Source organism: Balaenoptera acutorostrata, chromosome 13 (assembly GCF_949987535.1).
Source record: "Balaenoptera acutorostrata chromosome 13, mBalAcu1.1, whole genome shotgun sequence".
NCBI lineage: Eukaryota > Metazoa > Chordata > Mammalia > Artiodactyla > Balaenopteridae > Balaenoptera > Balaenoptera acutorostrata.
In genome coordinates, this window is record NC_080076.1 from 42,967,146 (window position 1) to 42,985,959 (window position 18,814).

Genomic DNA, 18,814 nt, shown 5'->3' on the forward strand with positions numbered 1-18,814 from the left:
GGGTTGATGCAGCAGGTTCTCTGTGGGGAGTGGAGCGGAATGAGGCTGAGAAGGGGTGGAGCCAGGTTTGGGGGCCTCCAGTGTCATAAAAGGGGCTTAGTCTTTATCGTGAACTAAAGCATCATTTTCTAAGGCTTTTAAGCACAGAAGCAATTTTTACTTTTCTAGAATTAATTAAACAACTCCTAATTTAAAAGAAGTATGAGAGAGAGAGAGAGAAAGAGAAAGAGAGAGAGGCTGGGAAGGTATGTTTTTGAACACAGATGTTAGTCCTAATATTGCAGTTGATTATTTATGATGTGAATGATACACCTCCCCTCATTTTTGATCGCTTCACTACTCCATAGAATACCCATAAGAGAGGATGAGCAGGGGAAATAATGGAAGGTGAACCTAAACTGTTAAAATCTGTCATTTCTGGCCTGTTCATGTTCCATAATATATGTGGAAGAAGTAGGAACCTGAATGACTATGATTTCCCGAGTTAATTGGGCCATCCAGTAGTAAATAGAGAAGAGAATGGGAGCAGGAGATGGAATTTGAAATGATGTGTGACTTTCTTCCCTTGATTGAGACAATTAACTAAGAAGTTAATGTAAGGAAGAGAAGCGAGTGTGTGTATGTGCGCATGCGTGTAAAATGTGGGTCAAATTAGAAAAGTTTATACATTCTCCTGTGTATATGTATACATATATACATACATTTATGCTTATATCTGACGTGCATATAGTATTTCACAAAGTGGTTCCACATTTGTTATCTTTTAAAATCTATACAACAACCCTGTGAGCCATGTATTATCGGTATGTTTGAAATAAATTGCTAGGAAGTTAATTGACTTATTCAAGATCTTATAGTTGTAAGTGAGGAGCTGGGACCACCATAACTCAGGTCTAGCTCCAGTAATGTTTCTTAGAAAATTATTATTGAGACCTTACTTTCTGAACTCAAAGTCAGAAAGGATACTTGGTTTTAGACCAGGTCATAGTATTTGGCACTGGAAGGATACCAGAAACTCTGGAACATGCTGTCACTGTTATTATATCCCAGCCGCCTTTGTTATTAAACTTTTTATGAGTGTTCTTTTTATGGTTCCTTCAATAAATCTTACAAATACACAAAGAAGAAAGAGGGTAGGATAATTTCGATTCAAGTTTGTAAAAAAAATTTATTGCTTATGATACCATAATCATCATATTATATTACAGGCACCATTTAAAAAAAAATTCATGTTCTCTCCTCAAGGGGAATAAATTCATGCATTACCTCTAACAAGAAACAGCATAAGTAGGAACTATATATACCAGTATAATAAAATACATAGAACCACACAGACTTATGATAAAGAAAGTAGAGGTTATTAAATCAAGCAAAATTTGTTGTGTGTGGCGTCTTAAATCTGATTTTACAAAGAGAATGTCGCCAAAGGGGAAAGGCTCATAAATAAAAACAGAATTTAGAAGCAGATGCCAGACTAAAACTTCTAAATTCTCTCCTTAGATCATGTTATACCATGAGAAGTCTATAAATTTGGATGGCATTTGTTTATTTCCTTGTAGAACTGCCTCTGCAAGATTGGGACATATGGGGTTCTGTCTTTAATTTTCACTGAAGGTCACTATAAGAATCAGCCACATGAAATCTACTGCGTGTGTCTGTTTTATTATTCACTACTCCTTCTATAAAGCTCTGAGTGAAAACTTCATTTTATATTTTATGCCAACAGAAATTTTGGTCCCTTGAGAACTGGCATTTCTGTCCTGATAAAACCACCAATTATGTTTTCCTTTTTTTTGCCTCACTGCTAGAAAGCTCAGAGTGACACCCTTGTCCCTTATGATTAGCGTATTTGCATCTTCTTTAGTTTTCGATTTTTCTATTTCCATTTTATGAAGTCACTGTTTATGTCTCTAGTTGTAAGCTGCCTTGGGTCCTTTCTGAAAAGAGGCTTGACTATGTAAGCAAAGAAATGAGTAAGACCCGCAAACACTCTCCCCACCCAGACAATGCATTGCTGACATCTGGGTGTTGCCAATAATGGTCCTTAAGTACCCAGGCAGCGGTACCCACTGCTGGCTGACTTTCAAAGATGCCGCAGCTGTTGAGGGCCCAGTGGGGAGGAGCTGGAGGGAAAGAAGGCAGTAATGCTCTTATGGGCGCTGCCATGGTTTGGCTCTATGCATTCATCTGTTTATGAACTTCCTGGTCCACTGAGCCTTTCAAGAATGTGCTGCCTTGGAAATGGTAGAGAGAGGGTCCCCGAGGGAAGTGGCTAAAGCAGGGTTGACTGGCTGCAGGATGGTTGCCTACTCTCCACTAGGAGAAGGAAGGTTATATGTGAGCCTTATTTCCTTTTTCTATGCACACGCTGAGTAAGAGACAGGAAAGAAAAGAGGCTGTTTGCAGAGAAGCACCATGAGATGGCATTTTTCTTTACCATGATCTAAGTGTGTTGTACGTACAATAGCAATACCCCATGTATGCATTTATGGGCAATAATACAGGCAGCAAATGTGTGTCTTTTACCCAGGGGGACTGTCTCTCATTAAAATTTGACTTCAGTTTAGTGAAGTAATTTTTTTCACAAAATACAAATAATGTAATACATTGTCTTTATTGTCTGACATTACAGATTTGTTTTACACTTTCCTTTTTTACAGACCTTGGGAATGAAGGGTAAAAATGTGTCCAGCATTTTGCAAACATTCTTTGTTATACACAAACACGCACAGTGAATAATAGGAAAGAGAATACAGAAGAATGAAAAGGTACGTTGAAATCAGATAGGCTGTGGTTCTAATGGATCCATGGAAATAACATAAAACTTTTTGATAAGACCAGTAAGTGGGATATATTGTTATACACAGCTTGGTACATGCACTTGAAATGAAAGCTGCTTTTATTTTGCTTTTATTTTATTATTATTGTATTTTGAGTACGCTGCTCCCTCTGCTGGCTTCTGCATCTGGCTACATGGCCAGACAGGGGGCTTCAGTTCAGGCTACAGTTAGAGAGTCACAAGGCTCCTATTTCCAGGGAAGATGTATGTAACACCTTGTGAACTCCCACAGCAGAAAGGTGCTCGGTGGTACGAGAAAGGCTGAACGTTACCTATTCTTTGGAGATGACTGTCAACCAATGGTAGGGATTCTGGTTTGGGAAGTGAACAGTTACGGAGTACAGTCTTTCTCTTATTAGACTGAGCACATAATGGTGAGCAGTGGGGAGCAGGGCTTAAACATTATGCAATGAAAGGAGATGTAATTGGCTGGTTTTTACAAAAAGGAGTTCCACATCTTTTCAGTAAAATGGAAACTGAACTGAATATTCACAGCATGAGAGGATGTCGAGGTTAGCTTCTGAGTGCTGTGGATTCTACCTAGTGTAATGTTAGTGATTGTGGTGAGTGTCTTTCTATGAAGAGAAGGGTCTGATCAACAACCCAGAAGAGCATGAGACTGGTTTGAAACTTAGACCCCTGGAGATCTAAAAAGTTTCCAACAAATTAAAACGTGTTCCCTGTTCTAAAGGACATAATAGCTCTTCTTTTGATGTTGACGGTAGTAATAGTTATAAAAAATGCTAAATTTTATATGTCTCCAATCAAGCACTACATTGAAAAGGAAGCAAATTAGTATAATTTTTTTTTTCTCTTTCCAAACTGAAGCATGAACATACATTAGAGGCGAAAGCAATGAGAAAAACGGCAGGACGGCAGGCCCCTCCACTGTTAGTTAAGACCTGCAGTAGGGGACATAACTTACTCCCTGCTTCAATTCTTCTTCCTACAGAAAGATCGAATCAATAATAGTTAGATTACCCAGGGTTCCAATAAGAGCAGGTACACAGTGTGAAGGAATGAAGGTGGGGGAAACCTCAATGCGGTTTTGATGGCAGGTCAAGCCTCTTCTCCTGGTGACTTTAGTTCCAAGTCTATTTAGATATTTGAGACTACAGACCCACCTCTTTCCTCCATGCATCCAACCATCCTTCAACATGATTTCTCTCTCTATCCTGCTATTGGTACATCCTGATACCATAGACTATGCTTAATTAGGCTAAATTGATGCCAAGATAGCTGGTGGTAAATAGACTCCTATCCCATTGCTACAGTGACAGAAACTAGAGAAGTAGAACCAGGGGCCTGTTTTCGGTTTCCTGTCATTCAGTGAAGGGAAAGATGGGATGGGCCCACTTCATTTGGTGGATTTGGAAAAACAAAAACCAGAAAGAGCTTTTCTAGATCATCAAATGATATAATAGGGCAGAAACAGCAAGAGGTTATTAATTATCTAGTCCTGTTTTAACATAGATAGTACAACAAAAACTGAATTCTGCACTTTATATGTCTAATACAATGAACAGTAAATTTTGTTTAGTAAAGATAAAGCATTCCTGACACTGATGGCAGGAAAAGTCGACTAAGGACTATAAAAGAATAAAGAAAACAAAAGAAAAAAGTGTTACACTTACATCAGTGCCTGGGACACAGTAGGTTCCAACAAATATTTGTTAACTATTTAATTTTTTTTAATTAAAAAATAAATGAAGAAAGGAAGGAAGGGAGAGAGAAAGAAAAGTAAGAAAAGGAAAGGGAAGGAAAGGAAGGGAAAGAAAGAAAGAAAGAAAACAATACAGAAACAATAAATGATGGGGTGTCAGGGATGTGGGAGATCCAGGGACTGAAAGGCAGGACATCTTGTCTCACAAGTGAGTTGTCCCAGAGACTTTGCCTATGTCCTTTTATCAGAAGTTTTAGTTCCTGCCTTTGGCATGTCACAGTTCCAGTCTATACTGGTTCATGCTTATTTACATCAGGCAGGATGACAACAGAGCACTGAAACCTCTGCTGGGGCAATCATGGACATGAGGCCATAATTAGTCTACTTTTGAGTTGAAATGCAATTTAGTGCATACTGAAGAAGGGAATAAGATTTATGAAAGAAAGAATGCCACTTCCCAATGAGAATTATTATTATAACACTCTGCAGAGGACTTCTATAGATCATCTTATTAAATGTTCTACCTGCAGAAAAGTTAAGGAGATATTCCCATTTACAATTTGCATTTGAAACCCAGAGAAGTTATGTGACTTGCCGCTAAAGCCACACAGATTTGACGACATTTACTGAAATTAACGAAGTTACTCCTCTTAATAAAACTATAATCACCAAAATTATTTAATGGCTGTATCTTCATTTTCTGAATTAGATTCCAGCTTCTGTTCAGATGAGTCAGAATTTCTGAAGGCTATGAAATGTAAAATATTTCTAAATAAATCCAGTTTTATTACTTCCAAGGACAAAAGGAACTGTAAATGAGCCAACTGGAAATAAGTTGTGCCATGAAGGTCCTCAGTAGTCTGGTTCCAGGAAATGGATAAGAATGAGCCCTATAATTGACTGCTATCATTTGATGTGTCTAAGAAAAGATACTAAAACTGAGTTTGAAACCACATTTTGGAGGAACTCACATATAGTAATTGAAAAAACCATTGCACATTATGTGCAAATTTCTTTTATTTTTTTAATTAAAAAAAATTTTTACAAATGCCATAGTCGTAGGTCTAGGAAACATTTATTTGAAACATCTTACCTTTAGTAGCTTCATGAGACCTTCTAACTGGACCATTAGCTCTCTCCGGCTCTCCTGGAGAGCAGACATTCTCTGTTCCAGCTCATCCTTGCGCTGTCTAAGAAAGAAGCAGTTGTCATCAGAAACAGCATTCAATTCACTGAGCTAATCACATTTGCCAGTCTTGTGGACTGCTAGAAAAAGGGCATCTCTGGGTCTTTGACATAGGTTACCAGGCAGGGAAATGTCAAATGAATGAACAATTATAGCTTGGGTGTATGTTTATTTGTTAAAAGTCATACTAAAACAAAATTAAACTCTTATTGGATATTTACCCCCATCTACCCTGAATTAACTATTTAATGAAATCTTTTCTGAATGCTTATTATGTCATGGGCCCTGTGCTGTGCCATTGGGTCCCCTTGAGATAACAAACAAAAACCAAAGTGTCACTGAAAAAGGCCAATCCCTCAGATCCTCCGAACCCAAGGACCCTTTTGTAAATCTCACAGAAAACCCTGATCACCTTAGTGTCTGGAAATCAGATTTAGAAAAGTACATTTTTCATCTCTTCAATTCTTAGTATGCAATGTGGTACCTTTCAGAGGAGAAATATTCGTGGTATAGTTTTTATAGTCGATATAAATCTTCTGGCTTGGGTTTGGCTGCATAGAGTGAGGTCAGAAAAAAAGGAGTTCCTATACAGTTGTTCTAATAATCTACAAGGTTTGTGTTTGCTTAATTTTGGTTTGTTTTGCAGAACTTCTATCAGCTGTCAGCAAGAATGAAAACAATGAAGGACACGAATATTAATGATTCACATTTCTGAAGTATAAGTATATTTTCCAAATCTATTTCAAATCTATTATTTCATGACCATTAGTGAAAAAGTAATATATGCATTTTTTCCTTGCCCCAAAGGCTTCTGTCTGATTTTGAAATATTGGAAATTATATTTTAAAAAGTGTGTGGATGCTTTAACCATGTATGTGTTAATGTATGAATAAGTATGCCTAATCTCAATGGCACAGACACAATATTAAGTGGAGCTATAGCAGGGACTCTGAAATGAAAAACTGACAATATAAAAATGTCACACTGAGTTAGGTCAATGACTCATCCAATCAAAAGATACTTTGTGGGAGGACAGGTTATGGATATAAATGAGACATTTTTAATTTGCTTTCATATAGGCCTTCTCTATAATGAATTATGAATTTAAAACTTATAAATACATCACTGTTTTTGAAAATATTTATATTTTTGGCTTTTATTGCCACTTAAAGCTTATTCCAGAGCAATCCTTCCTTTGATTTTCTTTACAATTGCCTCTTTTCTGAATCCCAAGGACAAGGAACATCATAATTTTATAGACTTTAATGGTATCTTATTTTAGTCTTTGGTCTTCCTGGTCTGTAGCGTTCTAATTTTGAAAGTCTTGCCCAATTCGAAAATATTCTTCAATGACAAACCCATTAGCTGTTTTTTCTTTGACCTTGTCTGCACATGGTGTTCCAGCTACATCCTCAGAAGGGCTTGGCAGAAGAGTAGATAATGTTTCTGATTTATTTCCAGTTCTCTTCTAGATACTGTTCTATAAATTTTGGCCTTTTGATCATAAGAGCACTTTGAGAAGAAGGTTGAAGCAAACTTCTAATATTATAGGTAAGAAATATTAAGAGAAGCATCCAAAAACTATCAGAAAAAGTTAGCTTATAGTAATCTATAATTAACCAACATTGAAAAAAACCTTACTTGTACATTTATCTTACAGTAGTACTCTTTCAAAATATGACATTTACACTTTCATGCATTTGATTGAATCAAATTTTTTAAAAAACATTCATTTAATAATATCTTCTCTATAAGTGTTTATACCAGTGTTTACCAAATGTGGGTAACACATGTAGCCTCCACTGTTCCAAGGAAAAATGAGAAAACAAGGACTAAGTAGTGATTTAATTTTCATAGAGCTAAAAATATTCATGTCTGAACGAATGCCTTTTATTCTGTTATTCTGTCAGATTATTTCTAACTTTGTGTGTGTGTTAAAACCTACTTTCTTTAGGACAGTGTTGGGACAATAGGCAAAATTTTAATATGAACTGTATATTAGATAGTAATAAATAACAATATTAACTTTCCTGAATTTGATGATGATACCATGGTTATACAAGAGAATGTCTTCTTTTTTCTTAGAAAATATATACATAAGTATTTAGGGGTAAAGTGTTATAATGTCTGCAATTTACTCTCAAATGGCTCATCAAAAATGCGTATGTAATTTACATATATAAACATATATAGGGAGATGCAGAAGGGTGTGGCAAAACGTTCGCAATCTCTAGGTGAAGCGTAGAAGGAAATTCATTGTGATATTCTTACAACACTTCTGTAGGCTTAAAATCTTTTTCAAAATAAAAAGTTGAAAAATATACTGTCATTCATGAAACTTGCAATAACAGATGATGGTAGTTTAAAAATGTCATTATATGGTAAAACAAAAAGTACTCAACTTTATGTTGTTTCCCCAAAATAATAAAAAAAATTAAGCTGGTCTAATGAAATTCAAGTCTGGAAACCACAGACTTGCATCAGAGATTATGATTCCATTTTTAATTGGTGAAACAAAAAAGAGTCTCTTTATATTAATACATTTTCTTGAAGAATAATTTTATATACTTTGAAAAGAATGCCATGTGTATAATATGATGCTTATTTTTTAGGCAAGGGATAGATATGAACATTTATACTTGTTTTTCTTAAGATTTGTAGTGTCAAGTTGCTTCTGCAGTTTTCATTAATGTTTTCTCCATGATAGAACATGGTATTGTCTTTGCAAACATAGTTCTTTAGCTGTCTTTAATGGTTCTGCGGTGGAAAGGCTCACTAGATCACCTTGCAAAATTTCCCTCAGATACTCCCTCCAATATGGGAAGGAAAGACCTGGGGAACCACATGGAATGTTCCAGCCCTTTCTCTGCTTCATCTGTGCCTCTTGATTGCCTGTATTCTTGAAATTATGAGTAAAGCTCAATACTAGGGTAAGATCATGTGAATCTGACTTGACAATCTAATCCACTGTGTTAACTTGATACGTAACTCATCCTCTAATGGCTTCCTGTTGTAGGATTGATAGCAATATCCTCAAGATGAATGAACTAAATGAACAATAAAATGGAGGATGATAAATCTGATAGCAGTGTAGATGGACCAGAGGCTGGGAATCAGGTAAGTGTTTATTATAATAGTACAGGCAGGAGATAATTAAGACCCAAGGAAAAGAGAGAGAATATACCTGTGATGCTCATTGTGCAGGATCTTGGGCAAGTTATTTAACTGCTGTGAATCTCAGTTTCTTTATCTATAAAAAGACTATAATAGTAATGTCCAGCTCCCAGGATTTTTTTTACAGCTACTGTATGGAACAGTGTATGTAGAGCTTAGTGCATAGAAAGTATCAGATTAGCACACAGAAATGCCTATCCTATAATCCTATTCAGTTGCCAGATCTGGGTTGCAAACCTGGCTTTCCACTTCCTTGTGGCTAAAGTAAAAAGGGAAATATGATCATTTAGAAAGGTCATGGTGCCCTTAAGATAAAAATAAACTATGTGTTCATGAAAAGCAAAGCTCTGATCTTGCTGCCCCCATTCCCCTACTAAAGAAATTTCTCCTGTTGGCTTCTCAATAAGAGGCCCAGTAAGGATGTAACAGGTGGAGAAGACCTCTGTCAAAGCTACAATAAGGAGTTCCTTTGGCGGCTTCACATGGTCACCCCTCAATGGGAACTCAAGGCCAAAGTAATTGGCAAGAGGTCATTGTTTTGGAACTCTGAAAGTCTGAAATGACTAAAAGAGAAAACACCCAGAGCAGGTTTTCTTAATTTGGGATGTCAGGGTATCTTTGAAATCCCCAAATTGTTAAAGTGCTTAGCACAGTATAAATGGTTCATAAGCATCTAAAGAAATATACTTCAAGGGAGGGTACTTCTTCTTCCAGGCAGAAGAAATGTGGAGAATATGGAGGCAGGCAAGTGAATCAGCTAGGATTTAGGTGTCTCAAGCCTCAAGCCTTATGTGTGGGCCACCAGCTGACAATGTGGGCCGAAAGTCTAGAAGTTCCTCACAGAGCCAGATCCTTAGTGTAGCTTTGAGCTAGGCTGGGGTCATGGGAATGCCCACGAGTCAGGGCCAGAGGATGGTTAGAATTATTGGTCTGTTCCAAGATAGCAACATCAAGGAGGGAAGAAATAACAGTTGGAAAAGTTATCATCAGTGAACCAGGCACATAAAGATGCCTTCCCAGATGGTATCATCCTAACGGAACCAAATACTTTGGAAAGCAAATGCTAACTGGGGGGAACCAGTGAAAATGCTTATGAAAATTCCTAGTCACCACCCTTCCACTGGAGAATGGGACGGCCAGTGAAGAGGTATAAAGAACATTCCAGGCAGAGACAGGGTGCCCTGAGGTGTAGATGAATGACTATTCTATTTCTAAGTTGGTTTATTCAGTTATATTTCTGTGTACACTAGACTTAACTTTCTTAACTTGTGAGTCTGGAGGGCCTACATGATCCTATTTGGCAAAAGATGCTTTCAAGCAGTGATTTTACTTTCATATGCCTTTGAGGAAGAGGATGTAAAACATCAATTTTTCCTTCTTTTCATTTTCATCCCTTCTGGGTGATGGTAGTAGAATGTGCAAGAATTTCTAATACATCTCTGTGAAAGTAGGACCAGAAATCCCCTACGTTGAAAAGGAAGAATTTCTGTTTCTTCCATTAAATTATTTTGTTCTTCCAAAGTATGATGTGATCTCTTCACATCAAGCAGCCTCCACAGCTGCAAGTTCTATAGGTTTCCTTTCCATAACTCAGGCATTTGGTGGGTCTGCCCCTCTAGCCAGCTGCACAAACCTGGGGAGACTGGATCCAAGCTGAGAGGCAGGGCCTGCCCCCTGGCCAGATGTGCTGAGTGCTCAGATGTTAATATGGCCAAAGAGCAGGGTTAGAGTGGAACCCCCAGAAACATCCATGACTACAATCAATAGGGACTTGGTAAAATTCAAATATAGCCATACAGAATCTGCTTAATTTAGTCTCTTTGTATGGAGGAAGTAAGTGGCACTCTAACTCTGGCAAGGGTTTCTGAGAAGAGGCATCTGTACTTATTATAAAAATTATGCCTCAGAGTTAGATTTACCTGAAATATACTTGGCATCCAAACTGAAAGATGGAAAGAATGTTATACTTGCTAACTACAAGTGCCTTGTAGTGAAATATCCATATGACATTTCCATGAGGGAATGTCTTTGAGTTTATGTTTGTGTTGTTTATTACACAGACAGGTTTGGGTAAGTGCCATATTCAAGGTATGGTGGTGAAGTCTGATTGGAGCCCATGGTGTGACTCTCCTTTTGCACGTGGTCACAATTCTCATCCACGCCCTACTACTCTCTACCGCTCTGACCCTGAGAAGTGCCCTGAAACTCAGGGCTTGAACCAAATGACCTTCTTAGGTCCTTCCCAACTCAAATATTTCATGATGACAGACTAGGTAACACCAGGCCTTTAAATTCATTTGTAGAACAAGAAGGTATGAAAATCTGTATGCAAAGCTATTAGGGACCAAGATTTAGAGACAATTTATGGGTCACAGGTAAATTTTTAAATTTAAAAAACCGTGATGATTCTTTAGTTGTTTACATGTTTGTTTTGTTGATCACTTTTATCATAAACCTATTGTTGATAGTGCAAAGAACTAAAAAGAGTTGAGTTCAAATTTTTTCCAGTAAGACAGATATAGAGAACAAACAAGTGGTTACCAATGGGGAAAGGGAAGGGGGGAGTGGCAACATAGGGGTAGGACATTAACAGGTACAAACTATTATGTATAAAATAAGCTATAAGGATATAGTGTACAACACAGAATACAGCCAATATTTAATAAAAACTATAAATGAGGTATAACTTTTAAAAATTGGGCATCACTATATTGTACACCTGTAACTTATATAATATTGTACATCAACTATACTTTAATAAAAAAAAGAGTGCACTATAAAAAATTCTGTTTTCCAATGAAACATTTTGTTTTGGATCTAAAGAACACTGTTTCCTTTTCTCTGTGTCAAAGAAAAAAAAAGTAAAATAAACAGCCTCTTTCCCAAACCTCCAAATTCCAGCAATTAGATGCGTGCTATTAAAAAAAAAGCAACCAGACGTTAGCAGCTATGGTGGCTGAGGACCGTTTTCTGGCGGACACTGTTAGACTTTATTGATGATCTCAGACACCTGTATTTCCTGAGACGCCTTGGGCACCTTTTCTTACCTGAGGAGGCGGAGCTCTGCCAGCAGAGTGGGGTTTTGCTGCGCCTTCTCCGGAGTGGGCTGAGAAGCTTGCTCATGCTCTAGCCGCAGCCTCTGGATCTCCTGTAAGATTTCTCTTGGGAGAGAGGAGGAAGATAAGAAACCCAGGTCAGTTAACTTCCAGGATGTCCAGGATCTAACATCTGAGTAGATCAGGGCCACCAGAGCAAAGAAAGAAGGGGTCATCCTATGTGTTGGAGCAGAACCAACCTTCATTAACCGACTGTGTTTACGAGGTGTTGGCTGTAGCTAGTTGGGTTAGGGAGCCATTGACCGAAACCACCCGCCTTGGCCAGGTAAGATGACAACTGATAACTGCTTGCCTGAGTTGTCTCACAACAGGAGGTTCCAATAAGGAGCATGGCGCTGCCACCAAAAACTAACCAGGAGAATTCAGGAGGGGCCAAGACAGGGAGGAGACGACCAACCTCCCAGAATCCTTCCTGCTGGAATCCATCTTGGGTGAGAGATGCGCGCGCCACCAGGAAGGACCCTGAGTCAGACCAAATATGGGCCAAGCAAGATGATTGGCCAGAGACAACCCGGAAACTAACCCCATCACCATAAAACCTGAGACTGCGAGCCACGTGGCAGAGCAGTTCTCCTGGGTTCCCTTACCCTCCTGCTCTCCCCCCAGGCGCCCGTTCGTTCCCAATAAACTCTTTGCTTTGTCAATATGTGTCTCCTTGGACAATTCATTTCTGAGTGTTAGACAAGAGCCCGCTCTCCGGCCCTGGAACATTGTTGCCCCTTTCTGCAACAGCTGCGTGCTCTGGGTGAGGGGATACTGCCTTCATCTCCAGTACATCCAAACTAGGAAGACTCTGCAATATGTCATTGGAGCCTTCAAGCTGAGTGTTCTCCCCAGGACCTAATACTCTCTCTAGTCAGTAATATAATGCTGTGGTAATGTGTTCAACTTTGCAAAGCGCACTGCTTAAGAGACAAAAATGAATCTTCCTCTTATTTATGATCTCAGTCTGACACCATAAAGTACCTGCAGCTACCAAGTAAGAGATGCTTGGAAAAAATAAGGATAAATGGTGCTCATTTTGCAAAACTAAATAACCCCATTCTCTCACCAGGAATGAAATTCTTCTCACTGAATTTATCTGAGAAGCCCCCAGGTAGGCAAAATTCTTTCTCTTTTCCTTAATATTTTCAGCCTTAACAATGTATCTGAATAAGGGTAGCCTTATGAAGGAAAGTGCTTTTAAAAGGATTCACTGTAATTGACTCTGTGACATAAGAGTGCTATTGGTGTGACCTCTGTCAGGGGTGAGACATGTCAGTCTATTATTGATGTTGGGGCCTGGGCTGCCCTGCATTGAGGTGAACATTAGGCCAGCCATAAGGGATGGGTGACCGATGTAAGACAAATTATCCCTAAGTGAGTTAGAAGCTATTAAGCAAGGTTAGAAGTCACAGGTTCTTGGGGGAGGGGTCAGTCTCCCATCCAGCAAAATGCAGAAGAGCCCATAAGACAGAACGAAGCACCAAGAATGGAAGGTGAACTTGGTGAGCAAGGGGGATGGGTGGCTTTCCATCTGAGAGACTGATTTACAACCTCCTGCTTCACAAACATGCCAGAATCAAGAAGCTAATTACCAGTGAGTCACTACACCTCTCATGGGTATGGTGAGGAGCTTGGACCATAATTCAGTGGTTTTCAACTTTTTTTTTTGTCCCCCTTAGTGTTCTATAGTGGAAAATTTTCTTTAAAAGAAAGCTTCCATGGAAACCCAACATGTCACACAGTTAAGAAGGAACTTCTCTGGTTAAAGAAAGGGGGGGGTGCCCTGTGCTACTAGCTCTTCTTCCTCTTCACACATGCCTACAGGGCCCCCGAGCTCCCAGAGAGCTCAGCCTGAAAATCAGTGAACTGAGATTTCCAAGATCTTGAGGGCTAACATCCTGACATTCTGTGACTCCCACTAGTTTTCCTTGTTGGTTCTCAGGACAGAACCATGACACAGCCATTTAGCCCAAGGAAGAAAAAGAGAGAAGCAGCTCTGATCAGATGAGAATAAAGGTAAGATAGGTAAGGAGCATGAAGTGCTTAGACTACACCCAGGGACTCTGCTGTCTTCTTTAGTCTTATTTAATCCTCATAACAGTTCTATTGTATATAGACTAGTAGAGTGCCAATAGTTCTATTGGTACTGCTATTATCTGTTTTATGAATGAGGGAATCAAGCACATACCAGTTAAAAGTCTTGTCCAATTTCAATAAGTAGGTGGTAGCAGTCATTTGAACTCAGGGGGGTTTGCCCCAAAGCCCATATATGTTCGACTCCCTCAGTCTTTGGTACTTGCTTGGACAGGTCTAGCCTAGGCAGGCTGTGACTTCCACAATGTAATCTGAAGAGTCCAGCTACTCCTAATACTAACTCTAACTGATTCCTCTAAGGATGCTCTAAGAAAGCATTATCTTCTAAAGATCATTTCTGAAATGTCTAAATGACTACCTAGGGTAGTCATGGAGTAAAGTGAGGAATTCTATTCTTCCTTGAAGCCCAGAGATCTGATTATTGGGTTAACTGTCACTTTGGAGACCATTGGATCCCTGGGTGAATTTCCATGGTGCAGGAACTGTGACCTGGATAAGCTTCTGGGATGTGGTTCTGGGGTCTTTGGAAGGCATGAGGCCGTTGGCTTAGAGAGATGAGTTCAGGAGGGTCTAGATGCTCTTCAGGCACGGGGTGGGGAAAGAACTCAGGGAAAGGATGAAGCTCTCTTTCTGCCGTCTCTTCTCATTTCCATTCCTTTATTCCCTCTCGTCCTAAAAACATGTATTCAGAGATTGCAATCCCCAAATGCCCTAGAAACAAGCAGTAAGAGTGGTAGCATGGTACAGGCAGCACATTCATGGGGTTTCTTGCTGATTCTGGAATCCCACATGGAGGTAGATATCCCTGGGGTATTTCCTTAAAGGAAGTCCCGATTTCCCCTCAAGTGTGCTATCCCCATGCTGAGTGGAAGCAGAGAATCGGAAGGGAAAACAAAGTGCTTTGGAGAGGTGGGAGAGTAGATTAAAATTGCAACCAATATATTTGTGGGCTTGTAAATTTTCACTTTAGTCTTTTTTTCTTTCTAAGAATATGAAAATGTGCCAAGTGAGTTTGTATCTTCCTTTTAATTTTTTTTTCTATAGAATTTTAAAGAATAGCATGACCATTTATCCCAAAATTTTCAGGTCAAACTCTACAGGCATGCAACAATGATCACAACCCCCTCCTTTACCAGTCTGATCTCAGAAGAGACATCAGTGTTTAAAGATGAGATTAAGTATTAAGACAGCTTGGTGTTGTTCTAAGAAATACAGGATGTACAAGTTGTTCTTATATGAGGCTTACTCAGCATTGAGTTTGAGATCTGACTCAGATATTTATTATTTTCTCACTCAGTATATACTGACTGAGTTTCTACAATGTTACAACGTACCAGGCATGGTTCTGGAACTCAGGGGCCATTTGTCACGGCCTCTGTTCTCAAAGAACTTCCATATCAGTCAGGGAAGACAGACAATAAAAAGGAAACAAACACTTAAATGTGACTTTTTTTCAGAGAGAGATGTCATACACACACACACACACACACACACACACACACACACGCACACGGATGTAACAGAGTGGTTCCTGGAATAGGAGGTAGTGGGAGAGATTAGAGAGGTGATCTTTTAGGAGGTGGCATTTGAGCTGAGATCTGAGTGATACGAAGGAGCCATCTCTGCAGAGACCCCGAGGAAGAGCTTTCTAAGCTGCGAGAACAACCGATACTTTAAAGGCTGTAAAGAAAGAAAGAAGCAGGAGTGTAATGAGCCAGGCAGGCTGTGGCTGGCAAGAGAGGCTGGAATCAGGTCAGGTAGGACCTGCAGACTGTGGTAAGAGCGGTGGGTTTTATTCAAAGTGGGTGGAAAATCACCAGTGGGTTCTGAATAAGAAAGAACATGATATGAAATGACAGGTTGGATTGAGTGGTAATGGAGGACATGAAGTGCATGGGTTTTGGGAACTGCCACGGGGCCAGACTGTGAATCGGTCTGTGTTGAATAAAGAGACAACCTACTGATGGGTTGGGCGTGGAAATGTTTGGCTTGAACAACTGGGTGGTCACTCCAGATGCCCCTTTAGCTGGGGATCCTCACAGGACCCCTCCCTGGCGAGCCTTCTGCTTGTCTCTGGGGGGCTGAGATACTTTCCTCCTAGCACCCAGGAGCGCCCTTCTGCCTTAGACAGCTCCTTAACAAAAATAAGTGTGTCAGAAAAAGGGAAATGAGACTGTCTAGGGAGACTATGTTAATTGCATCGACATCTCAGAAATAATAAATATATATATATATATATATATATATATATATATATATAAAATTATTTTTTCCCTCGTGAAGTTTCTGATGATCTAAAATTTAAAGATTAGCTTTTCAGAAGCCAGCATCATTGACTCTAGATGTCTTCCCTTATATTTATATGCCTACAGGGTGAAAAACCCTGGATATTTAAAAGCATAACTACAGGTTATTAATGAATGCGTGCTTTGATCGAAAAAGCCAGTGTGTCCCAAAAGCCTTACCTGTTCTTGTTTTCTAGTTCTGCAATCAGCTGCCTTTGTTGCTTATTTGCATCAATGGTGAAGGAGATGTCAGGGGCACTCCTCTGCTGTACTGGCTGCTGGAAAATATGTGGTTTATACTATTTAGTACTGGGAAGGGGAACCGACCTGTGTTTGAAAAGACAGGAGTCGTGAGATATGCACAAGAAAGAAAAAACTATTTCTATCAAAACAAAAAAAAGCAAACACGTAAAATTAAATGGCCATTCCTCTCCTAAGGACCAGCTTTTTTGGGGATCCGGAGCACATCTATGCAGTGGAAAGCAGAATAGAATCCTTTGGCAGGCAAATATAGAAAACATGGGAAAAATTGGTTTTTAGCTTTCTGACTTGAAGTCTTTGGGGAACTAGTTCATTCTTGCCATGCTGTTCCCATTGCAACTATTCTTTCAGTAAAGGTGGGGTTAAAAAAATATATCACTGCTGAATTATCTCTTTCTCTAGAGTTACTGTTTAACCACTGTAATATACAATTAAAAATTGTATAGTTTTTTTTAAACTAATTAATTTATTTATTCATTTTTGGCTGTGTTGGGCCTTCGTTTCTGCGCGAGGGCTCTCTCCAGTTGCGGCGAGCGGGGGCCACTCTTCATCGCGGTGCGCGGGCCTCTCACCATCGCGGCCTCTCTTGTTGCGGAGCACAGGCTCCAGACGCGCAGGCTCAGTAGCTGCGGCTCAGGGGCCCAGCTGCTCCGTGGCATGTGGGATCCTCCCAGACCAGGGCTCGAACCCGTGTCCCCTGCACTGGCAGGCGGACTCCCAACCACTGCACCACCAGGGAAACCCAAAAAATTGTATAGTTTTAAAGTCACAGTGAATATGACTTTCTTTTCTTCTTTTGGTCAACATACTTTTAGCATTTCTTTATTCATATATGTAATTTTACACTGATGGATTGCAACCAGCTTTAACAACTGGTGTATACGCAGTCATAACTTTCTCCATTCTTTTGTTTTTTTTTTAATAAAGTTATTTATTTATTTATTTTTGGCTGCGTTGGGTCATCGTTGCTGCTCTCGGGCCTTCTCTAGTTGTGGCGAGCGGGGGCTACTCTTCCTTGCAGTGCGTGGGCTTCTCACTGCAGTGGCTTCTCTTGTTGCAGAGCATGGGCTCTAGGCGTGCGGGCTTCAGTAGTTGTGGCGTGTGGGCTCAGTAGTTGTGGCTCGTGGGCTCTAGAGCACAGTCTGAGTAGTTGTGGCGCACAGGCTTAGTTGCTCTGTGGCATGTGGGATCTTCCCGGACCAGGGCTCGAACCCGTGTCCCCTGCATTGGCAGGCGGATTCTTAACCACTGCGCCACCAGGGAAGTCCCTCTCCATTCTTACATAATCACATATATATAAGAATATGATTATATAAGAATATATATGTATATATACTTCATATACCCTATTTATATATATGTATTTATGTGTATGTGTATCTAGTCAAGGGCTTAATTGATATTGTTTTATAAAAGTAGGGTCAGATTATGTAGACTTCCCTGTGCCTTGCTTTCTTTGCTCTACCATACATTATAGAAATCCCTCAATGTCAGTCTTTATTGCTTTTAAAACAAATTTTAAAAAATTACAACTAATTTTTCTACCAAAGAATGCCAAGCTTTAAAAAATAACACCCATTGCCTAAGCCCAAAGACATGGTGAAACTCAGCCTGATTTGTCATTTCTAGAAAACTAACCATAGGGAAAGGTTTAAACTTGGTAAAGGTCTGGCTTTCATAAAGCTTTTCTATCATTTTTAATTAGCATTTCTTTTAACAAAGAAACGATTTGTGCTGCTAATGAAGAAGTGTGAGGTCCTATATTTTATATCCTAAATGGTCTTCTATAGCGAAGTCTGGCATATGGGAACTTTGACATGTGATGCAGAGTTTTCTTCTGATTTTATGACATAATTTTCTCTTTCTTGCTATATTGAGAAAAGTAGAAACAACTTTTGATATATATTTCTTGATATATTGATAAAAGTAGAAACTTATCTGAGCCAGTTGTGGATTTGAATCATTGCTTGCTCTTTATATTAATTGATTAGGAATTATCCACAGAAATTGGGTATTGGTCTGGTTCAGCACTATTGTAACAGGAATACCTCAAGCTCTGATTCATGCTAGACCAGAATGATAGCTGGAAAGTGAAAATGGAAGCAGTGGAAGGCCAGATCGTTTTTAGGTCTTGCAGTAGCACAGTAGCAACTACTCAGCTCTGCTGTTGTGGCATCAGCTGTTAGGGTAACAATCAACGTGACATCCTCT

General features: G+C 39.4%; 1 protein-coding gene across 20 annotated transcripts in view; it reads right to left on the reverse strand.

The window, feature by feature from the left end:
* DTNA (dystrobrevin alpha) overlaps positions 1–18,814 on the reverse strand; it is a 390,068-nt gene that overhangs the window by 19,532 nt on the left and 351,722 nt on the right. For 13 of the 20 annotated variants that reach the window (XM_057526111.1, XM_057526112.1, XM_057526124.1 and 10 more), the window contains 3 exons: positions 16,523–16,620; positions 11,910–12,023; positions 5,596–5,692 (listed from right to left, as the gene is read on the reverse strand). In XM_057526111.1, coding sequence (XP_057382094.1) covers positions 5,596–5,692; positions 11,910–12,023; positions 16,523–16,620 — 309 coding nt within the window. Of the gene's footprint in view, positions 1–2,595; positions 3,786–5,595; positions 5,693–11,909; positions 12,024–16,522; positions 16,621–18,814 lie in introns of those variants that run through there. The other 7 variants (XM_057526123.1, XM_057526113.1, XM_057526126.1 and 4 more) reach the window with 3 other exon arrangements.